At 50.0% G+C, this 13,083-nt stretch overlaps 1 protein-coding gene across 2 annotated transcripts in view; it reads left to right on the top strand.

The window, feature by feature from the left end:
- The window catches only part of NSF (N-ethylmaleimide sensitive factor, vesicle fusing ATPase), a 93,878-nt gene extending 84,355 nt beyond the window's left edge, over positions 1 to 9,523 (top strand). The window contains exons 19-21 of one of the 2 annotated variants that reach the window (XM_038763496.1): positions 1,899 to 2,012; positions 7,715 to 7,770; positions 8,807 to 9,523. In XM_038763496.1, the coding sequence (XP_038619424.1) occupies positions 1,899 to 2,012; positions 7,715 to 7,770; positions 8,807 to 8,873 (237 nt within the window). In that variant the 3' untranslated portion in view covers positions 8,874 to 9,523. Of the gene's footprint in view, positions 1 to 1,898; positions 2,013 to 7,714; positions 7,771 to 8,803 lie in introns of both variants that reach the window. The other variant, XM_038763495.1, reaches the window with a different exon arrangement.
- Positions 9,524 to 13,083: the final 3,560 nt, after the last annotated feature.

Below are 13,083 nucleotides of genomic sequence, written 5' to 3'. Positions count from 1 at the left end.
AAGGGGGAGGCAGAGAACAGGACCAAACGTACCAACAAAATAAAATAAATAGGATAGAAATGTACAAGTAAAATAAATAAATAAATAGAGTAATAAATATGTACAACCATATATACATATATACAGGTGCTGTGGGGAGTACTATGGGCAAAGCACTGCTGTAAGCGCTGGGGTAGATACAAGGTGATCAGGTGGTCCCACGGGGGGCTCACGGTCTTCATCCCCATTTGACAGATGAGGGAACTGAGGCTCAGACAATAATAATAAAGATGATGGCGTTTGTTAAGCGCTTACTACGTGCAAAGCACTGTTCTAAGCGCGGGGGGGATACAAAGTGGTTAAGACTGGGAGCCCCATGCGGGACAGTCTGATAATAATAATAATAATAATAATAATGGCGTTTATTAAGCGCTTACTACGTGCAAAGCGCTGTTCTAAGCGCTGGGGGGATACAAAGTGGTTAAGACTGGGAGCCCCATGTGGGACAGTCTGATAATAATAATGGTGTTTATTAAGCGCTTACTATGTGCAAAGCACTGTTCTAAGCGCTGGGGGATACAAAGTGGTTAAGACTGGTAGCCCCATGCGGGACAGTTTGATAATAATAATAATAATGATAATGGCGTTTATTAAGCGCTTACTATGTGCAAAGCACTGTTCTAAGCGCTGGGGGATACAAAGTGGTTAAGACTGGTAGCCCCATGCGGGACAGTCTGATAATAGTAATAATAATAATGGCGTTTATTAAGCGCTTACTATGTGCAAAGCACCGTTCTAAGCGCTGGGGTAGATACAAGGTGATCAGGTTGGCCCACGAGGGGCTCAGAGTCTTCATCCCCATTTGACAGATGAGGGAACTGAGGCTCAGACAATAATAATAAAGATGATGGCGTTTGTTAAGCGCTTACTACGTGCAAAGCACTGTTCTAAGCGCTGGGGGGATACAAGGTGTTTAAGACTGGGAGCCCCATGTGGGACAGTCTGATAATAATAATAATAATAATGGCATTTATTAAGCGCTTACTATGTGCAAAGCACTGTTCTAAGCGCTGGGGGGATACAAGGTGTTTAAGACTGGGAGCCCCATGCGGGACAGTCTGATAATAATAATAATAATAATGGCATTTATTAAGCGCTTACTATGTGCAAAGCACTGTTCTAAGCGCTGGGGGGATACAAGGTGGTTAAGACTGGGAGCCCCATGCAGGACAATCTGATAATAATAATAATAATAATGGCGTTTATTAAGCGCTTACTATGTGCAAAGCACTGTTCTAAGCGCTGGGGAGGTTACAAAGGGATCAGGTTGTCCCCCGGGGGGCTCCCAGTCTTCATCCCCGTTTTCCCGATGAGGGAACTGAGGCCCAGAGAAGTGAAGTGACTTGCCCCAAGTCACACAGCTGCCAGTTGGCGGAGCCGGGATTTGAACCCAGGACCTCTGGCTCCAAAGCCCGTTACCCTTTCCACTGAGCCACGCTGCTTCTCTTAAGATGAAGATTAAGACTGTGAGCCCCCCGTGGGATAACTTGATCCCACTGTATCCCCCCCAGCGCTTAGAACAGTGCTTTGCGCAGAGTAAGCGCTTAACAAATGCCATCATTATTATTCATCATCAGTCGTATTTATTGAGCGCCTACGATGTGCAGAGCACTGTACTAAGCGCTTGGGAAGTACAAATTGGCAACATATTGTTATTTTATTTGTACATATTTATTCTATTTATTTGATTTTGTCAGTACGTTTGGTTTTGTTCTCCGTCTCCCCCTCCCAGACTGGGAGCCCGCCGTCGGGGAGGGACCGTCTCCCGTTGTGCCGACCTGGACTTCCCACGTCCGGTGCTCTGTAGTAAGCGCTCAATCAGTACGATCGAATGAACGAATCGAATGTTCCCCTTCCAGCTCCTGGGCAACTTCAGAGATAAGGAACGTGCCGCCATCGCCCAGCAGGTCAAAGGGAAGAGGGTCTGGATCGGAATCAAGAAACTGCTCATGCTGATCGAGATGTCGCTGCAGGTGAGAAGCGTCTCTTAAGCAAGGAGAACTCACCGTCTCGTTCATCCGGTCGTATTTATTGAGCGCTCACCGTGCGCAGAGCACTGGGCTGAGCGCTTGGGAAGGCCAAGTTGGCAACGTGACGGCGCGGACGATGGCCTTCGCCCAGGGCCGGCCTAGGAACCGGGTGGTCAGGATGGAGCCTGTCTCTCTGTGTTGCCAATTTGTCCTTCCCAAGCGCTTAGTACAGCGCTCTGCACATAGGAAGCGCTCAATAAATACGATTGATGATGATGGTGATTGGAGCGGCCTTCCCCAGGGTCCCGTCCAGACCCGGAATAATAACGATAATAACGGCGTTTATTGAGCGCTTACCGTTCTAAGTGCTGGGAAGGGTACAAGGCGATCAGGTTGTTTTTTTGTTGGTTTTTTTTAGCATTTATTAAGCGCTTACTATGTGCCAAGCACCGTTCTAAGCGCTGGGGAGGTTACAAGGCGATCAGGTTGTTTTTTTGTTGTTTTTTTTTTAGCATTTATTAAGCGCTTACTATGTGCCAAGCACCGTTCTAAGCGCTGGGGAGGTTACAAGGCAATCAGGTTGTTTTTTTTTTTAGCATTTATTAAGCGCTTACTATGTGCCAAGCACCGTTCTAAGCGCTGGGGAGGTTACAAGGCGATCAGGTTGTTTTTTTGTTTTTTTTTTTTAGCATTTATTAAGCGCTTACTATGTGCCAAGCACCGTTCTAAGCGCTGGGGAGGTTACAAGGCGATCAGGTTGTTTTTTTGTTGGTTTTTTTTTAGCATTTATTAAGCGCTTACTATGTGCCAAGCACCGTTCTAAGCGCTGGGGAGGTTACAAGGCGATCAGGTTGTTTTTTTGTTGGTTTTTTTTAGCATTTATTAAGCGCTTACTATGTGCCAAGCACCGTTCTAAGCGCTGGGGAGGTTACAAGGCGATCAGGTTGTTTTTTTGTTGTTGTTTTTTAGCATTTATTAAGCGCTTACTATGTGCCAAGCACCATTCTAAGCGCTGGGGAGGTTACAAGGCGATCAGGTTGTTTTTTTGTTGTTGTTTTTTAGCATTTATTAAGCGCTTACTATGTGCCAAGCACCATTCTAAGCGCTGGGAGGTTACAAGGCGATCAGGTTGTTTTTTTGTTGGTTTTTTTTAGCATTTATTAAGCGCTTACTATGTGCCAAGCACCGTTCTAAGCGCTGGGGAGGTTACAAGGCGATCAGGTTTTTTTTTTTGTTTTTTTTTTTTTTAGCATTTATTAAGCGCTTACTATGTGCCAAGCACCGTTCTAAGCGCTGGGGAGGTTACAAGGCGATCAGGTTGTTTTTTTGTTGTTTTTTTTTTAGCATTTATTAAGCGCTTACTATGTGCCAAGCACCATTCTAAGCGCTGGGGAGGATACAAGGCGATCAGGGGTTTTTTTTGTTTTTTTTTTTAGCATTTATTAAGTGCTTACTATGTGCCAAGCACCGTTCTAAGCGCTGGGGAGGATACAAGGCGATCAGGTTTTTTTTGTTGTTGTTTTTTTTTTAGCATTTATTAAGCGCTTACTATGTGCCAAGCACCGTTCTAAGCGCTGGGGAGGTTACAAGGCGATCAGGTTGTTTTTTGTTGTTTTTTTTTAGCATTTATTAAGCGCTTACTATGTGCCAAGCACCGTTCTAAGCGCTGGGGAGGTTACAAGGCAATCAGGTTGTTTTTTTTTTAGCATTTATTAAGCGCTTACTATGTGCCAAGCACCGTTCTAAGCGCTGGGGAGGTTACAAGGCGATCAGGTTGTTTTTTTGTTTTTTTTTTTTAGCATTTATTAAGCGCTTACTATGTGCCAAGCACCGTTCTAAGCGCTGGGGAGGTTACAAGGCGATCAGGTTGTTTTTTTGTTGGTTTTTTTTTAGCATTTATTAAGCGCTTACTATGTGCCAAGCACCGTTCTAAGCGCTGGGGAGGTTACAAGGCGATCAGGTTGTTTTTTTGTTGGTTTTTTTTAGCATTTATTAAGCGCTTACTATGTGCCAAGCACCGTTCTAAGCGCTGGGGAGGTTACAAGGCGATCAGGTTGTTTTTTGTTGTTTTTTTTTAGCATTTATTAAGCGCTTACTATGTGCCAAGCACCGTTCTAAGCGCTGGGGAGGTTACAAGGCGATCAGGTTGTTTTTTTGTTGGTTTTTTTTAGCATTTATTAAGCGCTTACTATGTGCCAAGCACCGCTCTAAGCGCTGGGGAGGTTACAGAGGGATCAGGTTGTCCCACCGGGGGGGCTCCCAGTCTTCATCCCCATTTTCCAGATGAGGTCACTGAGGCTCAGAGAAGTGACTCGCCCACAGTCACCCAGCTGACGAGTGGCGGGGCCGGGATTTGAACCCGTGACCTCGGACTCCAAAGCCCGGGCTCTTTCCGCCGAGCCCCGCTGCTTCTCCAAGGTCGGCCCTTAATCCCCGTTTTCCAGATGAGGGAACGGGCCCGGAGAAGTCACCCAGCTGACGAGTGGCAGGGCCGGGATTTGAACCCATGACCTCGGACTCCAAAGCGCGGGCTCTCTCAGTGTGGCTCAGTGTGACTGCCGTGTCCCAGCCGCCCCATCCCCAGGCTCCCACAGGCCAGGACCCCCGTGGGATGGAGGTGCAGGGGGCCCCATTTGACAGATGAGGGAACTGAGGCCCAGGCAAGAGAAGTGACTCGCCCACAGTCACAAAGCTGACAATAATAATAATGGTATTTGTTAAGCGCTTACTAGGTGCCGAGCCCTGTTCTAAGCGCTGGGGAAGATACAAGGTGATCAGCTTGTCCCCCGGGGGGCTCCCAGGCTTCATCCCCATTTTACAGATGAAGGAACTGAGGCCCAGACAAGTGATGTGACTCGCCCACAGTCACAAAGCTGACAATAATAACAATAATAATGGTATTTGGTAAGCGCTTAGTAGGTGCCAAGCACTGTTCTAAGCACTGGGGAAGATACAAGGTGATCAGGTTGTCCCCCGGGGGGCTCCCAGGCTTCATCCCCATTTTACAGATGAAGGAACTGAGGCCCAGACAAGTGACGTGACTCGCCCACAGTCACAAAGCTGACAATAATAATAATGGTATTTGATAAGCGCTTAGTAGGTGCCAAGCCCTGTTCTAAGTGCTGGGGAAGATACAAGGTGATCAGGTTGTCCCCCGTGGGGCTCCCAGGCTTCATCCCCATTTTACAGATGAAGGAACTGAGGCCCAGGCAAGTGAAGTGACTCGCCCACAGTCACAAAGCTGACAATAATAATAATAATAATGGTATTTGGTAAGCGCTTACTATGTGCCGAGCCCTGTTCTAAGCGCTGGGGAAGATACAAGGTGATCAGGTTGTCCCCCGTGGGGCTCACAGGCTTCATCCCCATTTTACAGATGAAGGAACTGAGGCCCAGACAAGAGACGTGACTCACCCACAGTCACAAAGCTGACAATAATACTAATAATAATGGTATTTGTTAAGCGCTTACTATGTGCCGAGCCCTGTTCTAAGCGCTGGGGAAGATACACGGTGATCAGCTTGTCCCCTGGGGGGCTCCCAGGCTTCATCCCCATTTTACAGATGAAGGAACTGAGGCCCAGACAAGAGAAGTGACTCGCCCACAGTCACAGAGCTGACAATAATAACAATAATAATGGTATTTGATAAGCGCTTAGTAGGTGCCGAGCCCTGTTCTAAGCGCTGGGGAAGATACAAGGTGATCAGGTTGGCCCACGGGGGGCTCCCAGGCTTCATCCCCACTTTACAGATGAAGGAACTGAGGCCCAGGCAAGAGAAGTGACTCGCCCACAGTCACAAAGCTGACAATAATAATAATGGTATTTGTTAAGCGCTTACTAGGTGCCGAGCCCTGTTCTAAGCGCTGGGGAAGATACAAGGTGATCAGCTTGTCCCTCGGGGGGCTCCCAGGCTTCATCCCCATTTTACAGATGAAGGAACTGAGGCCCAGACAAGTGACGTGACTCGCCCAGAGTCACCCAGCTGACGATAATAACAATAATAATGGTATTTATTAAGCGCATACTAGGTGCCAAGCCCTGTTCTAAGCGCTGGGGAAGATTCAAGGTGATCAGGTTGTCCCCCGGGGGGCTCCCAGGCTTCATCCCCATTTTACAGATGAAGGAACTGAGGCCCAGACAAGAGAAGTGACTCACCCACAGTCACAAAGCTGACAATAATAATAATGGTATTTGGTAAGCGCTTAGTAGGTGCCAAGCCCTGTTCTAAGCGCTGGGGAAGATACAAGGTGATCAGGTTGTCCCCCGGGGGGCTCCCAGGCTTCATCCCCATTTTACAGATGAAGGAACTGAGGCCCAGACAAGTGAAGTGACTCGCCCAAAGTCACCCAGCTGACGATAATAACAATAATAATGGTATTTATTAAGCACATACTAGGTGCCAAGCCCTGTCCCTGCCCCAATCAATCAATCAGTCAATCAGTCAGATTTATTGAGCGCTTACTGTGTGCAGAGCACTGTACTGAGCGCTTGGGAAGTCCAAGTTGGCAACATATCATCATCACCAATCGTATTTATTGAGCGCTTCCCGTGTGCACAGCACTGTACTGAGCGCTTGGGAAGTCCAAGTTGGCAACATATCATCATCACCAATCGTATTTGTTGAGCGCTTCCCGTGTGCAGAGCACTGTACTGAGCGCTTGGGAAGTCCAAGTGGGCAACATATCATCATCACCAATCGTATTTATTGAGCGCTTCCCGTGTGCAGAGCACTGTACTGAGCGCTTGGGAAGTCCAAGTTGGCAACATATCATCATCATCAATCGTATTTATTGAGCGCTTACTGTGTGCAGAGCACTGTACTGAGCGCTTGGGAAGTCCAAGTTGGCAACATATCATCATCACCAATCGTATTTATTGAGTGCTTCCCGTGTGCAGAGCACTGTACTGAGCACTTGGGAAGTCCAAGTTGGCAACATATCATCATCACCAATCGTATTTATTGAGCGCTTACTGTGTGCAGAGCACTGTACTAAGCGCTTGGGAAGTCCAAGTTGGCAACATATCATCATCATCAATCGTATTTATTGAGCGCTTCCTGTGTGCAGAGCACTGTACTGAGCGCTTGGGAAGTCCAAGTTGGCAACATATCATCATCACCAATCGTATTTATTGAGCGCTTACTGTGTGCAGAGCACTGTACTGAGCGCTTGGGAAGTCCAAGTTGGCAACATATCATCATCACCAATCGTATTTATTGAGCGCTTCCTGTGTGCAGAGCACTGTACTGGGCGCTTGGGAAGTCCAAGTTGGCAACATATCATCATCACCAATTGTATTTATTGAGCGCTTACTGTGTGCAGAGCACTGTACTGAGCGCTTGGGAAGTCCAAGTGGGCAACATCTAGAGACGGTCCCTACCCAACAGCGGGCTCACAGTCTAGAAGGGGGAGACGGCCAACGAAACGTATTAACAAAATAAAATAAATAGACAGTCAATACGTACGTATGAGCGAAATAGAGTAACCAATCTATACATATACAAATGAAATGTACTAAAACAGAACTTCCCAAGCGCTCAGCACAGTGCTCTGCACACAGTAAGCGCTCAATAAATAGGAGCGAACGAACAGACACTGGCCCTCGGAGGGAGGAAGGGCCGACGCGCGTCGTGGTGCAGCGGTTCCGCCCGGACCCGCGGCGGTCGGCTGACCCGGCGTCCCGGTGTCTCTCCCGTGGCGCGCAGATGGATCCGGAATACCGCGTCCGCAAATTCCTGGCTCTCCTGCAGGAGGAAGGGGCGTAAGTATCCCGTCCGGCTCCCGGCCCGGTTTGTCCCGCGCCGCCCCGCTCGTCGTCAGTCAATCAGTCAATCAATCAATCGTATTTATTGAGCGCTTACTGTGTGCAGAGCACTGTACTAAGCGCTTGGGAAGTACAAATTGGCATCACATAGAGACAGTCCCTACCCACCAGTGGGCTCACAGTCTAAGAGGGGGAGGCAGAGAACAAAACCAAACGTACCAACAAAATAAAATAGGTAGGATAGAAATGTACAAGTAAAATAAATAGAGTAATAAATATGTACAACCATATATACATATATACAGGTGCTGTGGGGAAGGGAAGGAGGTAAGATGGGGGGGTGGAGAGGGGGACGAGGGGGAGAGGAAGGAAGGGGCTCAGTCTGGGAAGGCCTCCTGGAGGAGGTGAGCTCTCAGCAGGGCCTTGAAGGGAGGAAGAGAGCCAGCTTGGCGGGTGGGCAGAGGGATTGGGGGCATTCCGGGCCCGGGGGAGGACGGGGGCCGGGGGTCGATGGCGGGACAGGCGAGAGCGAGGTACGGGGAGGAGATCAGCGGCGGAGGAGCGGAGGGTGCGGGCTGGGCTGGAGAAGGAGAGAAGGGAGGGGAGGTAGGAGGGGGCGACGGGATGGATGGACAGCCTTGAAGCCCAGGGTGAGGAGTTTCTGCCCGATGCGCAGATTGATCGGTAGCCACTGGAGGTTTTTGAGGAGGGGAGTGATATGTCCAGAGCGTTTCTGGACAAAGACAATCCGGGCAGCAGCGTGAAGTATGGATTGAAGTGGGGAGAGACACGAGGATGGGAGATCAGAGAGAAGGCTAGTGCAGTAGTCCAGACGGGATAGGAGGAGAGCTTGAATTAGCAGGGTCCTTCCCGGGCGGGCCCTGCCCCGGGCCCAGGGGACCCACGACTGCTGGGGGCCCACCCCCCGGCCCCGGCGGGACCCCCGGGGTGGGGACGGGAGCGAGGGACGGGGCGGGAGAGGAGCCCCCACCGCCCTGACGCCGCTCTCCGGTCCGTCCGTCTCTCTCAGCAGCTCCCTCGACCTGGACAAATACAGCTCGTGGGCCCAGCTGGACGAGCAGGGGAAAGGGCCTCGGTAAAGATGGCACCGAGCCCGCCGCCCCGGCCCGCTCCGACACGCGCTCCGGGTTTGCATGTTTGGGCCGTCCCCTTTGACGTGTTCCCCGGGTGGCCCGCGACGGGCCGGGCCGCCGCCGCCGCGCTCGGTGAGCCCGGGCCGGAGGGCGCGAGGCCGAGCCGAGCGGATCACCCCCCCACCCACCCCGCTCCTGATCCGGGATCCCGACGGATCCCTAGGCACCCACCCCTCCTGCCCAGGAGAACCGGGAGAGCCACGCCGGCCCTCGGCCTGGTCCGCCGGCTGCCTCCGGCCCAAGATGGGAGCATCCCATCGTGGCCACCCGCCCCGCCACGCTTTCCCCCGTCCCACCCTTAGCGTGGGACCACGGCGGGTCTCGCACGCCCTGCGCCCGTCCCTTTCCGCACGGGCACCTTGACCTCTGACCCCGTCCGCCCGTCCGCTGCTGCTCGGTGGATTCTGTGGTGCGTGTGTCGTGTCGTGGCAGCCAGCCCCTTCTGCCCGAGTGTCCTCGTCGTCGTCGTCGTCGTCGCCTCCGCCGCCCCGCCTTCCGTCTGGTTACGGGAAGCCCGTCGTGCCGTGCTGCGCCCCGGCCCCGACCCCACCGTGGATGGAGACAAAACGGGGCAATAAAGAGCCCGGATGCTTGAAGGCGCCGTGCCTCTCTGGGGACGGGTGGACGGGGCCTCCGACGGCTCTGTTTTGGACGGGGGGATACGGCCACCTTTGATCCATCTATCAATCAATCAATCGTATTTAGTGAGCGCTTACTACGTGCAGAGCACTGGACTAAGCGCTTGGGAAGTACAAATCGGCAACACATAGAGACAGTCCCTACCCAACAGTGGGCTCACAGTCTAAAAAGTGGGCTCACAGTCACAGCCCCTACCCCGTGGCAGGATCGCTGCTCCGCCCTGCCTCACTCAATCAATCAATCAGTCGTATTTATCAAGCGCTTACTGCGCGCAGAGCACTGGACTAAGCGCTTGGGAAGTCCAAGTTGGCAACATTTAGAGACCCAACGGCGGGCTCACAGTCTAAAAGAGCGCTTGGGAAGGACGATTCGGCAACATCTAGAGACGGTCCCGACCCAACGGCGGGCTCACGGACTAGAACCATCCATTCAGCCAATCGTATTTATTGAGCGCTGACTGTGTGCAGAGCACTGGACTAAGCGCTTGGGAAGCACAACCGAAAGCGGGCTCGCAGTCTAGACGTAACAAAGACTACGATCACTAACACCATCATTCTTATTATCTACCACAGCGCTTGGCGTCTAGTAAGCGCTTAACAAATACCATCATTATCACTACTAGTATTATCATTATTTTTATTATGATGAGAAGAATACCATCTATTCATCCAATCATATTTATTGAGCGCTGACCGTGTGCAGAGCACTGGACTAAGCGCCGCGTGACCTACAAGTTGACAACACATAGCGACAGTCCCTACCCAAAAGTGGGCTCCCAGTCTAAAAGGGGGAGACAGAGAACAAAACCAAACCTACTAACAAAATAAAATACATAGAATAGATAGGTACAAATAAAATAAGTAGAGTAATACGTACAAACATATTAACCAAATGAAATAGAATAAATATGTACAAATAAAATCAATCAATCGTATTTATTGAGCACTTACTGTGTGCAGAACACTGTACTAAGCGCTTGGGAAGTACAAGTTGGCAACACCTAGAGACGGTCCCTACCCAACAGCGGGCTCCCAGTCTAAAAGGTGGAGACAGAGAACAAAACCAAGCATACTAACAAAATCAAATAAATAGAATAAACATGTACAAATAAAATAGAGTAATACGTACAAACATATTAACCAAATAAATAGAATAAATATGTACAAATAAAATCAATCAATCGTATTTATTGAGCACTTACTGTGTGCAGAGCACTGTACTAAGCGCTTGGGAAGTCCAAGTTGGCAACGTGTAGAGACAGTCCCTACCCAGCAGTGGGCTCACAGTCTAAAAGGGGGAGACAGAGAACGAAACCAAACATACTAACAAAATAAAATAAATAGAATAAATATGTACAAATAGAATAGAGTAATACGTACAAACATATTAACCAAATAAATAGAATAAATATGTACAAATAAAATCAATCAACCGTATTTATTGAGCACTTACTGTGTGCACAGTACTGTACTAAGCGCTTGGGAGGTACAAATTGGCAACTTATAGAGACAGTCCCTACCCACCAGTGGGCTCACAGTCTAAAAGGGGGAGACAGAGAACAAAACCAAACGTATTAACAAAATAAAAATAAATAGAATAGATATGTAAGTAAAATAGAGTAATAAATACGTACAAACATATATACATATATACAGGTGCTGTGGGGAGGGGAAGGAGGTAGGTGAGGTGAAGCAGCCGGAAGTGACGTCACGCGGCGCCCCGCCTGAGGCGAGCCGCTAGAAGTGACGTTCCTCAGCCCCGCCTGAGGTAAGGCCGCCGGAAGTGACGTCACTCAGCCATGGCAGTCCCCGAATGAAGTCGTAATGGCGGAAGTGGCGTCGTCTCGTCACCTGCCGGGGGCCCCCCCCCCCCCGCAAGTTCGATCTCGCGAGACTTCCTTGGAGCCGCGGGCGCGCGGGGGTGTGTGTGTCATGTGACCTCCCCTCAGGTGTCCCGCGGCCGCCTGAGGACGGTGAGCGCTGCTGTCATCATCAAAATAATCATTTTGTGAGGCGCCTACTACGTGCCAAGCACTGTCCTAAGCGCTGGGGAGGTTACCAGGGGATCAGGTTGTCCCCATGAGGGGGCTCACTGTCTTCATCCCCATTTTACAGATGAGGGAACTGAGGCCCAGACAAGTGAAGTGACTCGCCCACAGTCACCCAGCTGACAGTAGTAATAATAATAATAATGGTATTTATTAAGCGCATACTAGGTGCCAAACACTGTTCCAAGCGCTGGGGAAGATACAAGGTGATCAGCTTGTCCCCCGGGGGGCTCCCAGGCTTCATCCCCATTTTACAGATGAAGGAACTGAGGCCCAGACAAGTGACGTGACTCGCCCACAGTCACAAAGCTGACAATAATAATAATAATGGTATTTGTTAAGTGCTTACTATGTGCCGAGCCCTGTTCTAAGCGCTGGGGAAGATACAAGGTGATCAGGTTGTCCCCCGTGGGGCTCTCAGGCTTCATCCCCATTTTACAGATGAGGGAACTGAGGCCCAGACAAGTGAAGTGACTCGCCCAGAGTCACCCAGCTAACAATAATAATGGTATTTGTTAAGCGCTTACTAGGTGCCGAGCTCTGTTCTAAGCGCTGGGGAAGATACAAGGTGATCAGGTTGTCCCCCGTGGGGCTCCCAGGCTTCATCCCCATTTTACAGATGAAGGAACTGAGGCCCAGACAAGTGAAGTGACTCGCCCAGAGTCACCCAGCTAACAATAATAATGGTATTTGTTAAGCGCTTACTAGGTGCCGAGCTCTGTTCTAAGCGCTGGGGAAGATACAAGGTGATCAGGTTGTCCCCCGTGGGGCTCCCAGGCTTCATCCCCATTTTACAGATGAAGGAACTGAGGCCCAGACAAGTGAAGTGACTCGCCCAGAGTCACCCAGCTAACAATAATAATGGTATTTGTTAAGCGCTTACTAGGTGCCAAGCACTGTTCTAAGCGCTGGGGAAGATACAAGGTGATCAGGTTGTCCCCCGTGGGGCGCTCAGGCTTCATCCCCATTTTACAGATGAGGGAACTGAGGCCCAGACAAGAGAAGTGACTCGCCCACAGTCACAAAGCTGACAATAATAATAATAATCATAATGGTATTTGGTAAGCGCTTAGTAGGTGCCAAGCCCTGTTCTAAGCGCTGGGGAAGATACAAGGTGATCAGGTTGTCCCCCGTGGGGCTCCCAGGCTTCATCCCCATTTTACAGATGAAGGAACTGAGGCCCAGACAAGTGAAGTGACTCGCCCAAAGTCACCCAGCTGACAATAATAACAATAATAATGGTATTTGTTAAGCACTTACTATAATAATAATAATAATGTTGGTATTTGTTAAGCGCTTACTATGTGCAAAGCACTGTTCTAAGCGCTGGGGGGAATACAAGGAGATGAGGTCGTCCCATGTGGGCTCACAGTCTTAATCCCCATTTTACAGATGAGGGAACTGAGGCACAGGAAAGTTAAGTGACTTGCCCAAGGTCACACAGCAGACATGTGGGGAAGGCGGCATTCG

Source organism: Tachyglossus aculeatus, chromosome 21, assembly GCF_015852505.1.
Source record: "Tachyglossus aculeatus isolate mTacAcu1 chromosome 21, mTacAcu1.pri, whole genome shotgun sequence".
Taxonomy (NCBI): domain Eukaryota; kingdom Metazoa; phylum Chordata; class Mammalia; order Monotremata; family Tachyglossidae; genus Tachyglossus; species Tachyglossus aculeatus.
Note: the sequence above shows the minus strand (reverse complement) of the source record. Positions and strands in the feature narration are given on the sequence as shown.